Below are 14,328 nucleotides of genomic sequence, written 5' to 3' on the forward strand. Positions count from 1 at the left end.
CTTTTTAATCAGCCGGTCTTTGCTGTCTCCAGGTTTTATCTGCCTCCATACCGCTCTCTCCCTGCCTGTCAACAGCTCTCTGAATGTTGGTCCCTCCCTGTGAGCCATTCAGGCTCCAACCTTGGCTCCACCCCCAAAACACAGAGCCGGGGATACCCTTCCCCTCCACGGGGCTGCCTCCCCTCTTCCTTCAGGGGCTGAGCTCCCTCTTCTCAGAAAGAACACTTGAAACACACAATAACTTATTTATTTGCCAGGCCAGAGGAGGGGTTCCAGACACAGTGCTGGGCCCTAGAACCCAGAAGGGGGCCGCGCAGGGCCTGGAGGAGCAGAGGCCTCTCCATCCAGCCTCCCCCGGGGCTGGAAAGACCTCCAGCATTTGCAGCCAGTGATTGGGGGTCCCACGGCCCAGCATACAGGGCTGAGGCTCCAGTCAGGGAGTCTGTGAGACCACCGGGTACAGGAGGGCCAGATGCTCGGCACCCTGCACGGGCAGCGGGCGGGAGCTATAATGCAGCACCAGCTCTGGCACACTGGGGAAAGGGCCGCTGTGCTGACCCAGCACGAACTGGTTCTCTCGGGTGCGCGCGAACTTCAGGTGCAGGAAGCCCTGGCTGCTCCTGAGGACAGGGGTCAGGTCAGAAAGGGTACCCAGCACTTCAAGCCCGCCCACACCCTCCAAACCTAAAGCCACTCCCTGGATGACCCTAGGAACCCGAGCCTGGCATCCCCAAATATTTCTGGTTAACAGCCACTTGGCATCAGCTGTCGACTCGTTCCACACTGTGGGATGCCTTCTGTGCTTGTCCCTTGTGAAGACAGGCTGGAGTTCCTCCCAGTCGGAGGTCCCTCCCCAAGAACACAGAAGGCACTTTCTCTCCAAACCTCCTTACCCCTTGTGCTACCGATCCTGGTTACCCTCAATCAAGGGACCTCCAACTCCCCCCACCCCCGCCTTTTTTTTTTGCTTTTGGCTTTTCCACGAGGCTTGCAGGATCTTAGTTCCCCAGTTGTACCCTCACCCATGGAGTCCTAACCACTGGACAGCCAGGGAATTCCCTAGGGTCCCTTTCCTTTACATCTCTGGTAGGTGAATGACATAGAACCTGGAAATGGTCCTATCACCATCATTAGTATGAATTAAGCACTTCCTGTTTCTTGGGCATTCTTCTCAACACTTTTTCACTTTCCCCCCTCTTTTAATTGTAGTATTACAACGAACTGAATGCTGTTATCGTCTTTGTTTCACGGATGAGGAAACCGAGGCCAAGAGAGGCTGAATGATTTAGCTGAGGTCACACAGCTAGGAAGTGGCAGAGGCAGGATATGAACTTACTTCCAAACCCTCTTCAATCTTGACCTTTTAGGAATCTCACACTCAGAAATCTGGTAGAATCTTAGGAGCGTTTTGTAATCAGACACACTTAGAATCTTAGGCAGAGAAGCACATAGAACCAGGGTATCAAATTCAAACGTCTACAGGGCCACTGAGATTTTGGCCCTGGTTTGACACAAATGGATACACTTTTAAACCTGGGAGGAGTCCAGAGGAAACTTGGACACCTAGTTCCTCATCTCACTGAAGTTCTGGATTTACTATATGACTTCCTCTCCATTTTCTTGCATACCTCCAGTGACAGGGAGCTCATTTTCAGTCGGAATCATGCAGGTACCCTCTCTGAAAGCCCTGCCTTCTGACCTAGAAGCTCAGCCAACAGCTCCCATAAGCCCCACCCCCTGGCCTGAAAGCTCTGTCCATCTGCCCTGGAAATCCCGCCCATTGGCTCCTGAAGCCACACTCCTCTTCTCCAGCTGAATTCAGTCAAAAGCTTGACAGTCGAAGGCATGCAGTCCTGTGACCCTCTGTCCCTCCAGAGAATTGGGGTCTCACCTGAGGGACAGGGAGCAGTCTTGGGGGCTGGTCTCACTGAGCCGCACAAGGTAGCTGCCTTCCTTGCAGAGCGACAGGAGGTTCTCAGCATCTGCCCGACTCAGCAGGCCGTGGAACCACCTAGGGGGTGGGGACAGATGTCTCCTGAAGGCAATCCCCCTTCCAACACATCCTGGGGCTGGATGCAGGCACAGCTCATTCAAGGACTTGTGACATCCAGGCAAACAAGGGAGACAAATTCCCTTGGATTTCTCAAGAGGAACTTGGTTTTCAGGCAGACAAGGGTCTCTCTGGGAGGCAGGTAAACCCAGGTCCACCTGCAGCTGCTCCAGTTCAACATGTACCCTTGACTTTGGTCTTTGCAGCCTCTCTCAGCTGAGTGCCCAGGTGTCCTCAACCCCTCCCTCCAACTTGCATCACTTGCACATCACTTTCAGGAGGCTTGCTGCATCCTGCATCTCTTGAGAGCCCCTTGGACAGCAAGGAGATCAAACCAGTCAATGCTAAAGGAAATCAACCCTGAATACTCTTTGGAAGGACTGATGCTGAGCTGAAGTTCCAATACTTTGGCCACCTGATGCGAACAGCTGACTCATTGGAAAAGACCCTGATTCTGGGAAAGACTGAAGGCAGAAGAAGAAGAGGACAGAGGATGAGATGGTTGGACAGCATCACCGATTCAATGGACATGAACTTGGGCAAACTCTGGGAGATGGTGCAGGACAGGGAAGCCTGGAGTGCTACAGTCCATGGGGTCACAAAGAGTCAGACACGACTTTGCATCTGAACAACAGCAACATATCCCCACCTACCTATACATTCTTTACATAATATTTTTCTTTAACATGCTCAAACAGAGGGAGCAAAGTGTCAAAGACCAATGAGCACCAAGAAGTTGTTTGTATTGAAAGAAAATACCCCATGCTTGTGTTAATTAGGTAGTCCTGTATCAGCCACCTAAGAGGTATGGGAATGGCTGTGCTAAACACACCCTGGTACTCACAGGACTGGGCTTTCAGGGCCCAGGGAGTTCTCTGAGGAACATCTAGGCTAGAGGAACACAGAACACCCAGACTCTCACAGCTTGTGAGCTTCATTCCAGCCTAAAGTTGGAACTCCTTCAAAATCTTGATCCTCCCACTTTCACCGCAAGATCTCTTGGGGGTGAGAATGATTTTTGTCTCTTCACTCTCAGGCTTATAAATCCCACCCAAGGAAAGGGAGGAAATCCCTATTCTGTGTGAGGCAGGCACTCTCTTGGAAGTGTTGAGCCCGAGCTTCAGAGAGGTTGAGTGACTTGCTCAAGGTCACGGAGCCAAAAATTACAGAGAAGGGATTTGAACCCAGAATCTGAGGCCAGAGGGAGGGGAGACACTTGCTTTGCTATGCACCAAGCTGGGTGTCTAGCACACAGCAGGCTCTGTCGGTCAGTGAAGATCAGTCGAAGAATGAAGTGAATGAATGAATCCAAGTTCCTCCAGCCCACCTGGTCCGAGGAATCTGTTACTAGTATGGGGAAGGGAGGGATTCAACCCGGCTCTTCCATCTTCAGCTTCCTCACTTACGGCTGTTTTTCCAGGGGCAGGGCCGGGTCCACGCGCTCTGCCGGCTGGGGGCTTCTGGGCGGCAGTCTCCGGAGCTCCTTGGCCGAGCCCGAGGTTCTTTCCCACTCTGGACTGTCAAACTGAACTGGAGGAGAAGGTTTAAAGAGAAAATGGTTAAGTCCCACCTATCTCAAGAGGGTGAGATAGGAGCAAGCCAATGGAATTTCAGTAGGAAGACGGTGCCAGCCTAGGGCAACCTATCAGAATCCAGAAGAAGAGGGGTTGGGTTTAAGGCTGGGGAGGGTTTGGTACACCAGCAACCAATTAGCCTTCAGAAGAAAGGGGTGTGGTCATTCCTGGATCTGGTAGCATGGCAGGGTGGCCAGTTCCCTGAATGATAAATCAGAGAGCAGGGGACGTAGCCAGAGGGGCAAGTGGGAAGTTCCGCGAGATTTTGGCCAAGTCATAGAGAATGTAGAATGTGTTAGTCGCTCAGTTCAGTTCAGTTCAGTTCAGTCGCTCAGTCGTGTACGACTCTTTGCGACCCCATGAATCACAGCACGCCAGGCCCCCCCCCGTCCATCACCAACTCCTGGAGTTCACTCAGACTCACGGCCATCAAGTCGGTGATGCCATCCAGCCATCTCATCCTCTGTAGTCCCCTTCTCCTCCTGCCCCCAATCCCTCCCAGCATCAGAGTCTTTTCCAATGAGTCAGCTCTTCGCATGAGGTGGCCAAAGTATTGGAGTTTCAGCTTTAGCATCCTTCTTTCCAAAGAACACCCAGGACTGATCTCCTTTAGAATGGACTGGTTGGATCTCCTTGCAGGCCAAGGGACTCTCAAGAGTCTTCTCCAACACCGCAGTTCAAAAGCATCAATTCTTCGGCACTCAGCTTTCTTCACAGTCCAACTCTCACATCCATACATGACCACTGGAAAAACCATAGCCTTGACTAGACAGACATTTGTTGGCAAAGTAATGTCTCTGCTTTTTAATATGCTATCTAGGTTGGTCATAACTTTTCTTCCAAGGAGTAAGCGTCTTTTAATTTCATGGCTGCAGTCACCATCTGCAGTGATTTTGGAGCCCCCCAAAATAAAGTCTGACACTGTTTCCACTGTTTCCCCATCTATTTCTCATGAAGTGATGGGACCAGATGCCATGATCTTTGTTTTCTGAATGTTGAGCTTTAAGCCAACTTTTTCCACTCTACTCTTTCACTTTCATCAAGAGGCTTTTTAGTTCCTCTTCACTTTCTGCCATAAGGGTGGTGTCATCTGCATATCTGAGGTTATTGATATTTCTCCCGGCAATCTTGATTCCACCTTGTGCTTCTTCCAGCCCAGTGTTTCTCATGATGTACTCTGCATAGAAGTTAAATAAGCAGGGTGACAATATACAGCCTTGATATACTCCTTTTCCTATTTGCAACCAGTCTGTTGTTCCATGTCCAGTTCTAACTGTTGCTTCCTGACCTTCATATAGGTTTCTCAAGAGGTAGGTCAGGTGGTCTGGTATTCCCATCTCTTGAAGAATTTTCCACAGTTTATTGTGATCCACACAGTCAAAGGCTTTGGCATAGTCAATAAAGCAGAAATAGATGTTTTAGTCGTGTCCAACTCTTTGCAACCCCATGGACTGTAGACCACCAGGCTCCTCTGTCCTTGGAATTCTTCAGGCAAGAATACTGGAGTGGGTTACCATTTCCTTCACCAGAGGATCTTCCCGATCAGGGATCAAACCTGGGTCTCCTGCATTACAGGCAGATTCTTTCCCATCTAAGCCACCAGGAAAGCCCAGAGCTAGACAACCGCCCCTGATATACAGACTGGTAGACTGAGGCACTAGCTCCAATTTCCCTCACAATTATACAACTTCTTGGGCAGATTTGCGTTCGCACAACTCTTCCTGGAGTTTATTTCTTAAAGGTGACCTTGAAAGTGAAAAGTGGAAGTTGCTCAGCCGTGTCCGACTCTTTCTGACCCCAAGGACTTATACAGCCCATGGAATTCTCCAGGACGGAACACTGGAGTTGGTAGCCTTTCCCTTCTCCAGGGTATCTTCCCAACCCAGGAATTGAACCCAGGTCTCCCATATTGCAGGTGGATTCATTACCAGCTGATCCACAAGGGAAGCCCTAAGTGACCTTATTATTCCTCTTTCTACAGAAGAGGAAACTGAGGTTCAGAGACTTGTCCAAGCTCACCCAACTCAGAAACTGACTCTAAGAAATGCTGCTCTCTTCCCATAGCTCCCGTGTAATTGAGTGCTTTAGCACTCCGTTTACAAGTGCTCTACTCAATAGGTACAAGTTAGAGAACTGAGACTCAGGGAGATAAAGTCATAAGAGACACAAACCCAGTCCTGACACCAAAGCCTATTCCTGCACTATAGTAAGCAGATGAGTAGATTCCATTGCACTTGAAAAGAGGTTACAGGGAATTCCCTGGCAGTCCAGTGGTTAAGACTTCATGCTTTCACTACCAAAGGCCTGGGTTCAATCCCTGGTCAGTGAACTAACGTCCTGAAAGCCTTATGGCATAGTCAATAAAATAAGATAAAATAAAAATAAATTAATTAATTAAAGGGGTTTCAGTTTCCAAGGAAGATACAGGTTCTCCTGGAAAAAGAAACTTATGACTTATGACTTATCAGTCATTCACACTTAAGTGAGAATTAACAAACTACCACAGTGACAAGTGATGGTGGTTTACTTTGTTCGTTGAAACAGGGGATACGACCAGAGCAGAAAACAGAGGGACACAGATCTTCAGAAATCAGGGTAAGAGAATCACCTGCAAACGCCTTGGAGATATGGTCTTTCTTCCACTCCCAGGGCTGGTCATACTCGTCTGCTGGCCGCTCATCCTCCTGGGGCAGCCGACTCTGTCGAGGTTTCCGCCCTGAAGGGGTCCCATCTCCCAGTTCTTGGTCCTGCTCCTCATAGGGGGTGTCATACAGCTGCACCCTCCTGCATGGCAGTTCTGGGAGGCCAAGGACACTGGTCAGCTCTCACTCCCACCTGGGAGCCTGACACCTTTCCTCCAAGCCCTGCTCACTCACCACTCATGACCTGCTGGGCATCGTAGGGCTCCATGTAGCCATCATCTGGGGGTGGTGGATGGGGCTGGGCATCAAAGGGGTCCGAGTACTCGGTGTCGACTTTTGACTGGCCAGAGAAAGGCAAGAGAGGGGGTCAAGGACTCAGGGGGACCAAGCCTAGCTCTGGGTACCCATGCTGTGCCCAGCATGCCCAGCATGGGTACAGTACACCTCTTGCCTGCTGTCTCTGATCTATCTGACACACCCTGTCCAAGCAAGTGGTTTTTTTTCCACCCACAAGTGTTTGCAAGTAGATCATCCCTTCCTCTCTTCCTCTGACCCCTACCTCCCTCTTTCAATCATTTTAATGTTTATCAGGTGCCAATACTGTTCTGAAAGACTTCAAATATATTTACTGGTAGTACCAACACTCAGTAAGTACTTTATCCCCATTTTATAGATGAGGAAACCAAGGCACATACTGGGCAAGTGACTTGCTCAGGGTCACACAGCTGATAAGTCAGAGGCAGGGTTTGATCCTAGTTTGTCTGCTTCCCCGAGTCCCTGCCTCCTCCTACCTTTCTCTGTGCCACTAACCACTACCAGGCAGGCTCCTCTGCCCATGGCATTTTCCAGGTGAGAATACTGGAGTGGGTTGCCATTTCCCTCTCCAGGGGATCTTCCCGACCCAGGGATAGAACCCGGATCTTCTGCATCGCAGGCGGATTCTTTACCATCCAAGCCGCCAGAGAAGCCCAGCTACCAGACACAGCCTCCCATAATTCCCCTTGAAGTCTTTTCTGTCTCTGCTGATGGTGTATGGTGGACCTTCTGATCATTTAGGAAAAAAAAAAAAAAGTATGGGCATTGGAAGCAAGTCTGGTTCAAGTTCTAAACAAGCTTGTGACCTGGGGCCAGTCACTTTTCTTCTGTGAGCCTCAGTTTCCACTTCCGTAAAATGGGAGTGTAACAGAGGAAGGGTGGAGAGGGGCGGTGAGGATGTTGAAGTGCCCCATAGGAAACCGACTCACTCAGATCTGTTTGAGGAAGATCCCTTCAGCTTGTAAGAGGAAGGGAAGCTGGGGGAAGGGATCCAGAAGGGAAGACTTAGGAAGCTGGAGGAAAGGGGTACAAAGCCAATGAGAGAGGGAGGCGGGCAGCCAGCACTGTGCATTGAAAGGAGACAGACATCAAACTGCAGAGCAGGTGGGGGACTGGGGGAAGTGGGCTGGTGCCCTGGTCTGCCCTGGGGTAACACCTGGACAAGCTCCCCGAAACCCAGGGGGGGCTGCCAGCTTGGCCCTCCCCACCCAGTCTCGGGGGCCCACCCAGCTTAGGGGGCTTAGCCACGCACCTCTTCCCCGGGGCTTCCCAGCAAGACCTTGGCTCTGGCAATGTCGACTGCCTCCACCTTGATGAGCCGGTGCTTTGGAGAGTCGTACTTCGCGTCTCCAGGGCCCTTGGAGTCCCCGGGCCCCGAGGAGGAATCGGGCTCTAGGCGGCTATCGGCATCCTCGTAGGGGTCTTCAAAGTCCAGATCCTTCTGCTCGCGGTAGGCCCGCAGGATGTCGCTCTCGGTGTAGTCGGGGGTGGGCGGCTGCGGAGGGAGCCGCCGACCGCCAAAGCTCAGGTAGTCTCGGAGCCACTTGGCCATCTGAGCGCGTGTCACCCCAAACCTGGACACTGTCAGCGAGGGGCCCGCATGCCCTCTTCTGGGCCCTCTTCCTCGGCAGGGCCCCCAGGGAAAAGGTAGGAGGGGAAGGAGGAGGAGAAAGATCAGGTGTGCCCTTTGGCTGGGCTCAGAGGAGGGTGAAAAGGGGAGAAAAAGGAGGAGACAAGAGGAGGGAGGGGAAAGGAGGAGCAAAATTGCACCTTAGCCCAGCTCCGGAAGGACGGCGTGGGAAGCGGGCGTCGCGCGGGGCCCTGAACCCCGAGCGCTGGGTAGTCCGGCCGGAGCCAGGGGCATCCGCGGAAGCGCGCGGAGTTTCCGCGGGCAGAGCGGTCTCGTGCGGGGCGCGGACACCCGCCGCCTCCGGGAAGCTCTGGAATCCCCCTCCTGGGAGCCCTGGAATCCCCCTCCTGGGAGCCGAGGGCGGGGACAGCGCCGCCAGCGGACGCCCCCAGCCTTGGCTCAGCCCGGACGCCTGGGTTCTCAACGCAGCGAGAGGGCTCTCCGGGGGCGCGGGCGCCGCGCGCAAAGTTGGGTCGCGGGGACGGTGACCCCGGTGGGGCGCATCCTTTGTTGCGCTCCTCGCCGCTCCAGGGGGAGCCCCAAGCCCGGGGTCCCCGGCCCCGCCGCCTCGATCCGGCCCGAGTCACGGGCACAAAGGGAAATAAAATCTCCTCCAATCCCCCTTCACGCTTTCGGAGAGACTTTCACCGCCGCCGCCGGCGCGCGACCGGGAGGTGGGACTTTGGGGAGGGGGCGCTCGGGCGGGCGGGCGCCCCAGTCCCTACCAGCCCCGGGCCGGGTCCAGGGCAGGGACGTCAAGGCTTCCCCGCCTCCCCCCACGAGGGTTCCCCCGCCCCTCCCCTCCCCCTCCGCTCCCCTCCGAGGTGACTGAGACCTTCAGCTGTTCTGGGGAGGGAGGAGAGCCGCTGCCCGCAGAGGGAGGGGGGATGCGGAGCGGGAGTCGCTGGGGCCAAGGCCGCGGCGGCTAGACAGTGACCCGGAGGACCGAGGCTGGCAGGAGCGAGCGAGGAGCGCGGGAGGCGGGAACCCACAGGCGCTGACCTTGCTCTGCAGAGCAAGAGGTGCTGAGGTGGGGAAGACGAGAGGAAGGCGAGGTGGAAATTGACCAGGAAAAGGGGTGGGCTGGACTTGACCGCGAGGAGGGGTGAAATTGGCCAGCAGAGGGGGTGAGAGTGACCACTATTGAGAGTTGAAATTGAACCAGGGTCTGGCAGCGAAACTGACCGGGAGAATGGGGGTGTGGAAATTGTTTCAGAGGTCATTGGCTAAAATGGATATTGACGACGACGCCGGAGGAAGTAGGGGGGAACAGAAAGGAAGGGGTTCTGGCTTCCCCTCCCCCAAGAGGGCTTTCCTCTGTCCCCCTCTCCCCAGGGGAACCATTGTGGGATGGGGGAAGGGGGTTGGGACAGCTGGCCAGGGGAAGGGAGATGGTATCAGTGCCTGGCGTGTGTCTTCAGCATCTGTCCCTTTGTGGCTTCTGGGGGTGGAGGGAGGGAGGGAGCAGAATTGGGGGGGGGTGTCTCGCCTGGTTTGGCTGCCTCTTGGCAGCTGCAGCTGTCTGGGGGCGAGGACACTGAGGGATTTGGGGGGAGTGAGAGAGCCCAGGGAGCTGCTGACCAGTCCCAGAAGAAACACATTTTTTTTTCTTTCCCCATAGAGGGGCTTATTCAGGGACCCCTAATAGAAGAATAAGAGAGGGGTAGTCAGGAAGGATAGGACCTCAGGCTCCCTCCTCCAAGCCCCTTAGAGTGGGCGGGTGCCCGCAGCTTGGAAGGGAGGGGAAATAGACTAACACTGCTACAGAGTTGCACCCCCTCCCTTCAGAATAGTGCGGCCTGGGCAATTTCTCCTGATTTGAAAAATGAGGCTTCCAATAGGAAACCCTCAGAGAGCGGGAAAAGGACTGCCAGGAGGGAATGACTTATTTTTCGCCAACCCCCCCCCCCCGGGGGGAAACTGAGGAAGAACAGAGAAGGGAGAGACACCTCACAGCTTAGTTCTGCCCAGGTGCCATGATATGGCCTGGCGTGGAGTGGCATTCAACAACCATCAGGTCTCTTCATGAAGTCAGAGATTCTCCATCTCCCTTGCACTGTTAGCCCCATTTTCCAGATGGGAAAACTGAGGTCCAGAGCCAGCAAGGCAAGGTCCCTCACAGCAGCAGGGGTGTCTGGATGCCCTCTCCTTCCCTTTCCTGCTTTGGCTGAGTCGTTGGACACAAACCTGTTGAATTTAGTCCTCCCCAATCTCCCCAAAGAGCATTCACACCCCAGCCCGCCCTCAGCATTCAGCGACGAGGCAGCATCCCTGGGGACTGCCAGGGAGCACATCGGGTAATTGTCCTGTTTTCTGTCAGCCGCAAGGCAATTCCCCAGCTCCAGGATGAGCTGTTGACAGATCTCATCAAATCCAAGTCCTCTCCCTGTCAGATAAATACACGATGTCTAAGGTATAAATATTTGAAAGGGGCCTTCTAATTACAGTGTGTGTCAGGAATAGCAATTAGGAGCCCTGGAGGCAGAATCAAACGGCGTTTGACTTCCCTGTGCTTTTGAGCCGGCTTCTCCTGGGGCTGCCCCAACTCCCACCGCAGGAGCAGGGAGAGGCTGGGGAGGAGTGAGAGGTGGTGGATGAAGGGGAGAGCCGGGCTAGGGGTCCCACAACCCTGTGGTAGTGTGACCTTGAATAGCCGCATAACCTCTAGGGTTTTGCCTTTCAATTAAGGGAATGGGGAGCAAGGAAGCCAAGCCAGGAGGCGGGCACCGTCTGGACAAATGCAAGGAGGTGGGTGGTCTGGGGTCCTGGGCTGAAGGAGCTTCCCTTCCCCCAGTACTGAGGGTCTGAGAGATGGTTTCTCAGGGTCTCCTCTCAGGTGGCGCTCTGTTTCTGGAATCCCAGCCCATGTGACCTCACGTTAAGCAACCTGGCTTTGTTTTCCTGTCTGTGAAATGGGACAATGGCCAGCCACTGTTGAGCGCTTACTGCCTCATACTGTTTTGGGTGCTTTAAAGATTTTGAGATATAATTCACATACCCCACAATTTACCCACTCAAACTGTATTTCCATGGGTTTTTAGTATGTTCACAAGGCTGTGTGACCATCAGTAATTTCAGGATATTTTCATCACCCCCCAAAGAAATCTCCACCTGCAATTAGCAGTCACTTCTGGTTCTTCCCAGATGCCCCCCCCCCCGCCCCCAATCCCTGGAAACCATCAACCCATTCTCTGTCTCTGGGGTTTGCCTGTTCTGGACATTTCATACAAATGGAATCACTGTGTGACCTTTTGTCTTGGCTTCTTTCACTGAGCATCATGTTTTCAAAGTTCGTCCAAATTATGGCGTGCCCACATTTCATTTCTTTTTATGACCCAATGATATTTCCTTGTATGGCACACAGTAGGTGCTCAATATATGCTTACGGTGGCTGGGACACCAGGAAGAAGCAAGAGGAAGACCCTGGCTGGGGGTCCCCGTATCTGCGGTGGGGATGGGAGCCAAGGCACTAGGGAACTGGGTGGGGGGTGACCCATGACGGGGCTTGAAACCTCCCGATCTGATGGAGGGGATGTCGCCTCAACTTAGGGGCTCTGATAGGAGAGATGACCTCTGCCCTCAGAATCTCCTGGACACAGTCCTGCCTTTCTTAGCTCACAGTTTGATGGGAGAGACATGGTCCTGCCCTGGGAAGCCCCCAGTCTGATGGAGGAGATATATGCATGTGTTAAGCTCCCAGTCTGACGGGAGAGGCATGGCTCTGACTTAAGGAGCTTTCAGTCTGATGGAGGAGGCATGATCCTGCCCTTTGAAGCACCCAGTCTGATGGGGGAAATACATACTGGCTTTCAAGGGCTCTCAGTCTAATGGAGACGTGGCCCTGCAGGGCCCACCTCCAACCTGATGGGGGAGGCACCGACCAGCCCCTGGAAGCTCCCAGTCTATAGGTCCTGGTGATCAAAGATGTAGCCTCCGAGCCTTGCGGTTTCAAAGCCAGGTCCTGCCCCTCACCCACTCTGTGAAATGGGGAGCTCACGTGCCTGAGGGCATGGGCGTGTAGGGAGCTCGAGAAGCAAGAGGAAGCAGGAGCAGCCCTTGTCTCTTCGTGGAGCCCAGGCTCAGGCAGGCGGGGGCTCCAGCAGAGCAGAGGCCACCCCTAAACCCCGGTCCCTCTGATGTGCTCTGGCAGCCAGGCAGCCCCCCGGGGAATTGATGGAGGAGATTCCGGATGAGGCCTGACAGCTCCCAAGGACCAGATGACAGACATGGAGCCTGTGGGGAATGGGACTGTCAGCAGTGACGGGGGAAGGGCAGGCTCCAGAGATTAAAAGGGGGAGATGGTCTGGGGGAGGCAGGCTCAAGGCAGGCAGTGGGTGCAGGGTGAGGCCCTGGAAGGTCAGCACACAGGACAGACCCCAATGTGTTGCTATGCAGTCCCTCTGCCCACTCTACCCTGGAAAACCCAGCAAGGCAATTGGGGGCTGAGAGCCAAACTGTTTTCAGGACATGGGTGGGAGAACAAAGCGTAAAGCCCTGCAGGAAAAATAAGAATGAAACAATTCCAGCATGGTGGAAAGGGGAGGGCGGCAGAGAGCGGGCAGAAACATGTGGTTCCCTGGGCCTCAATTTCCTCCTCAGTGAATGAGGAGACACCCACTCAGGCCACACACATTCAATGAACACCTACAAAATACAAGAATGGTCTCAGGTGCCAGGGACACACAGACCCTTGCAAAGCCTGAGGGGTCTGCAGGTAGACCCTAGGTGTTTTGGCCTCAGCCACCACGGGTGGCCCCCATTACCCCAGCCTCCTGGTGGTCGCACCCAGCATGTGAGCAGCTCCCCTGGAACATGGGGGAGTGGCGCTGTGTGGCTGCTTCCAACCAGCAGAACATGGCAATGGTGATGGGCTGTCACTTCTAGCAGACTCTCCTCCTTAGGAGGCCAGCCATTGGAGAGCTCTATGCAGGCAGGGAACTGAGGGTGGCCTCTGCTGAAAAGTGAATTCTGCCAACAACCACATGGGTGAGCTTGGAAGTGGATCCTTCCCCAGTCAGGCCTTAAGATGAAACCCCAACCCTGGCCAACATCTCAGCTGCATCTGTGATGGACTCTGAAGCCAAGAACCCAGTGAAACCACACCCAGATTCCTGTTTAAGCTGCTAAATTTGGGGATCATTTGTTACACAGCATTAGGTAACCAATACAGGGAGCCACAGGCAGTACACGTAACTCCTAAGGTAGCCCCGTCAGAACGTTCCTATCCTGCTTTAATCGTATCATTGTTAGCACCACCTCTAGTATCATTTGTTTATCCTATTATGGTACCTGAGAGCACCTATTTTGGCTCTGTAGGTCACAGAATCAGTCTTAACCACTCACCTCTGCCACCAGGGAGCAAAGGCAGTCATGGGCGACATACACACAAATAGGTGTGTTGGTGTGCCAATAAAACTTTATTTACAAAGACAGGCCACAGGCCAGATTTAGCCTGTGGATTGTAGTTTGGCGACCTGTGTTTTAGGATGAAGTTAGGTTAACATTTAATAATACTAAGTAAATAACAGATGGTGCACATACATGGCAAAAACTGCAGTGAATGGAGAGCAATGGGAATTCCAGAAACAGTCTGAATCAATCAAAATGAGGAATTTCCCTGGTAGTCCAGTGGTTAAGAATCTGCCTTCCATGTAGGGTATGAGGGTTTGATCCCTGGTTGGGGAGCCAAGATCCCACATGCCTCAGGGCAACTAAGCTCATGCACCGCAACTAAGACCTGATCACCCAAATAAATAAAATAATTTTAAAAAATGAGCCAGAGAGCTCCTAACCCAGTATCTTTTCACAACTACTTAAACTAGATGACTTATTCATTTTTTTCTAATTTACTTTTAAATTTTGGTCACACTGCACAGTTTATGGCATCTTAGTTCCCCAACCAGGGATTGAACCCGGGCCCTCAGCAGTGAACGTGCCGGGTGCTAGCGCTGGGCCGCTGCAGAAGCCCTGGACGATCTGTCTTTACCCAGAGCCTCTGAAGGCCTACATCTCAGGCACTGACAGCAGGATGCGGAGCTGGGGCAGACAGGCAGTGGCGTCCCGCCAGGCTTCGCAACCGGCTCCTGCAGCTCTGCTGACTTCCATCGTGCAAGCACC

General features: G+C 53.4%; 1 protein-coding gene across 1 annotated transcript; it reads right to left on the reverse strand.

Annotated features, from left to right (window-relative positions):
• Positions 1-231: 231 nt before the first annotated feature.
• On the reverse strand, positions 232-9,266 carry SHD (Src homology 2 domain containing transforming protein D). The gene is made up of 6 exons (XM_069589419.1): positions 7,834-9,266; positions 6,501-6,606; positions 6,233-6,421; positions 3,457-3,580; positions 1,892-2,011; positions 232-620 (listed from the first exon to the last, which is right to left on the reverse strand). The coding sequence occupies exons 1-6, from the start codon at positions 8,131-8,133 to the stop codon at positions 434-436; spliced, it is 1,026 nt and encodes a 341-aa protein (XP_069445520.1). The 5' UTR covers positions 8,134-9,266; the 3' UTR covers positions 232-433.
• Positions 9,267-14,328: the final 5,062 nt, after the last annotated feature.

This window comes from Ovis canadensis, chromosome 5 (assembly GCF_042477335.2).
Source record: "Ovis canadensis isolate MfBH-ARS-UI-01 breed Bighorn chromosome 5, ARS-UI_OviCan_v2, whole genome shotgun sequence".
Lineage (NCBI taxonomy): Eukaryota > Metazoa > Chordata > Mammalia > Artiodactyla > Bovidae > Ovis > Ovis canadensis.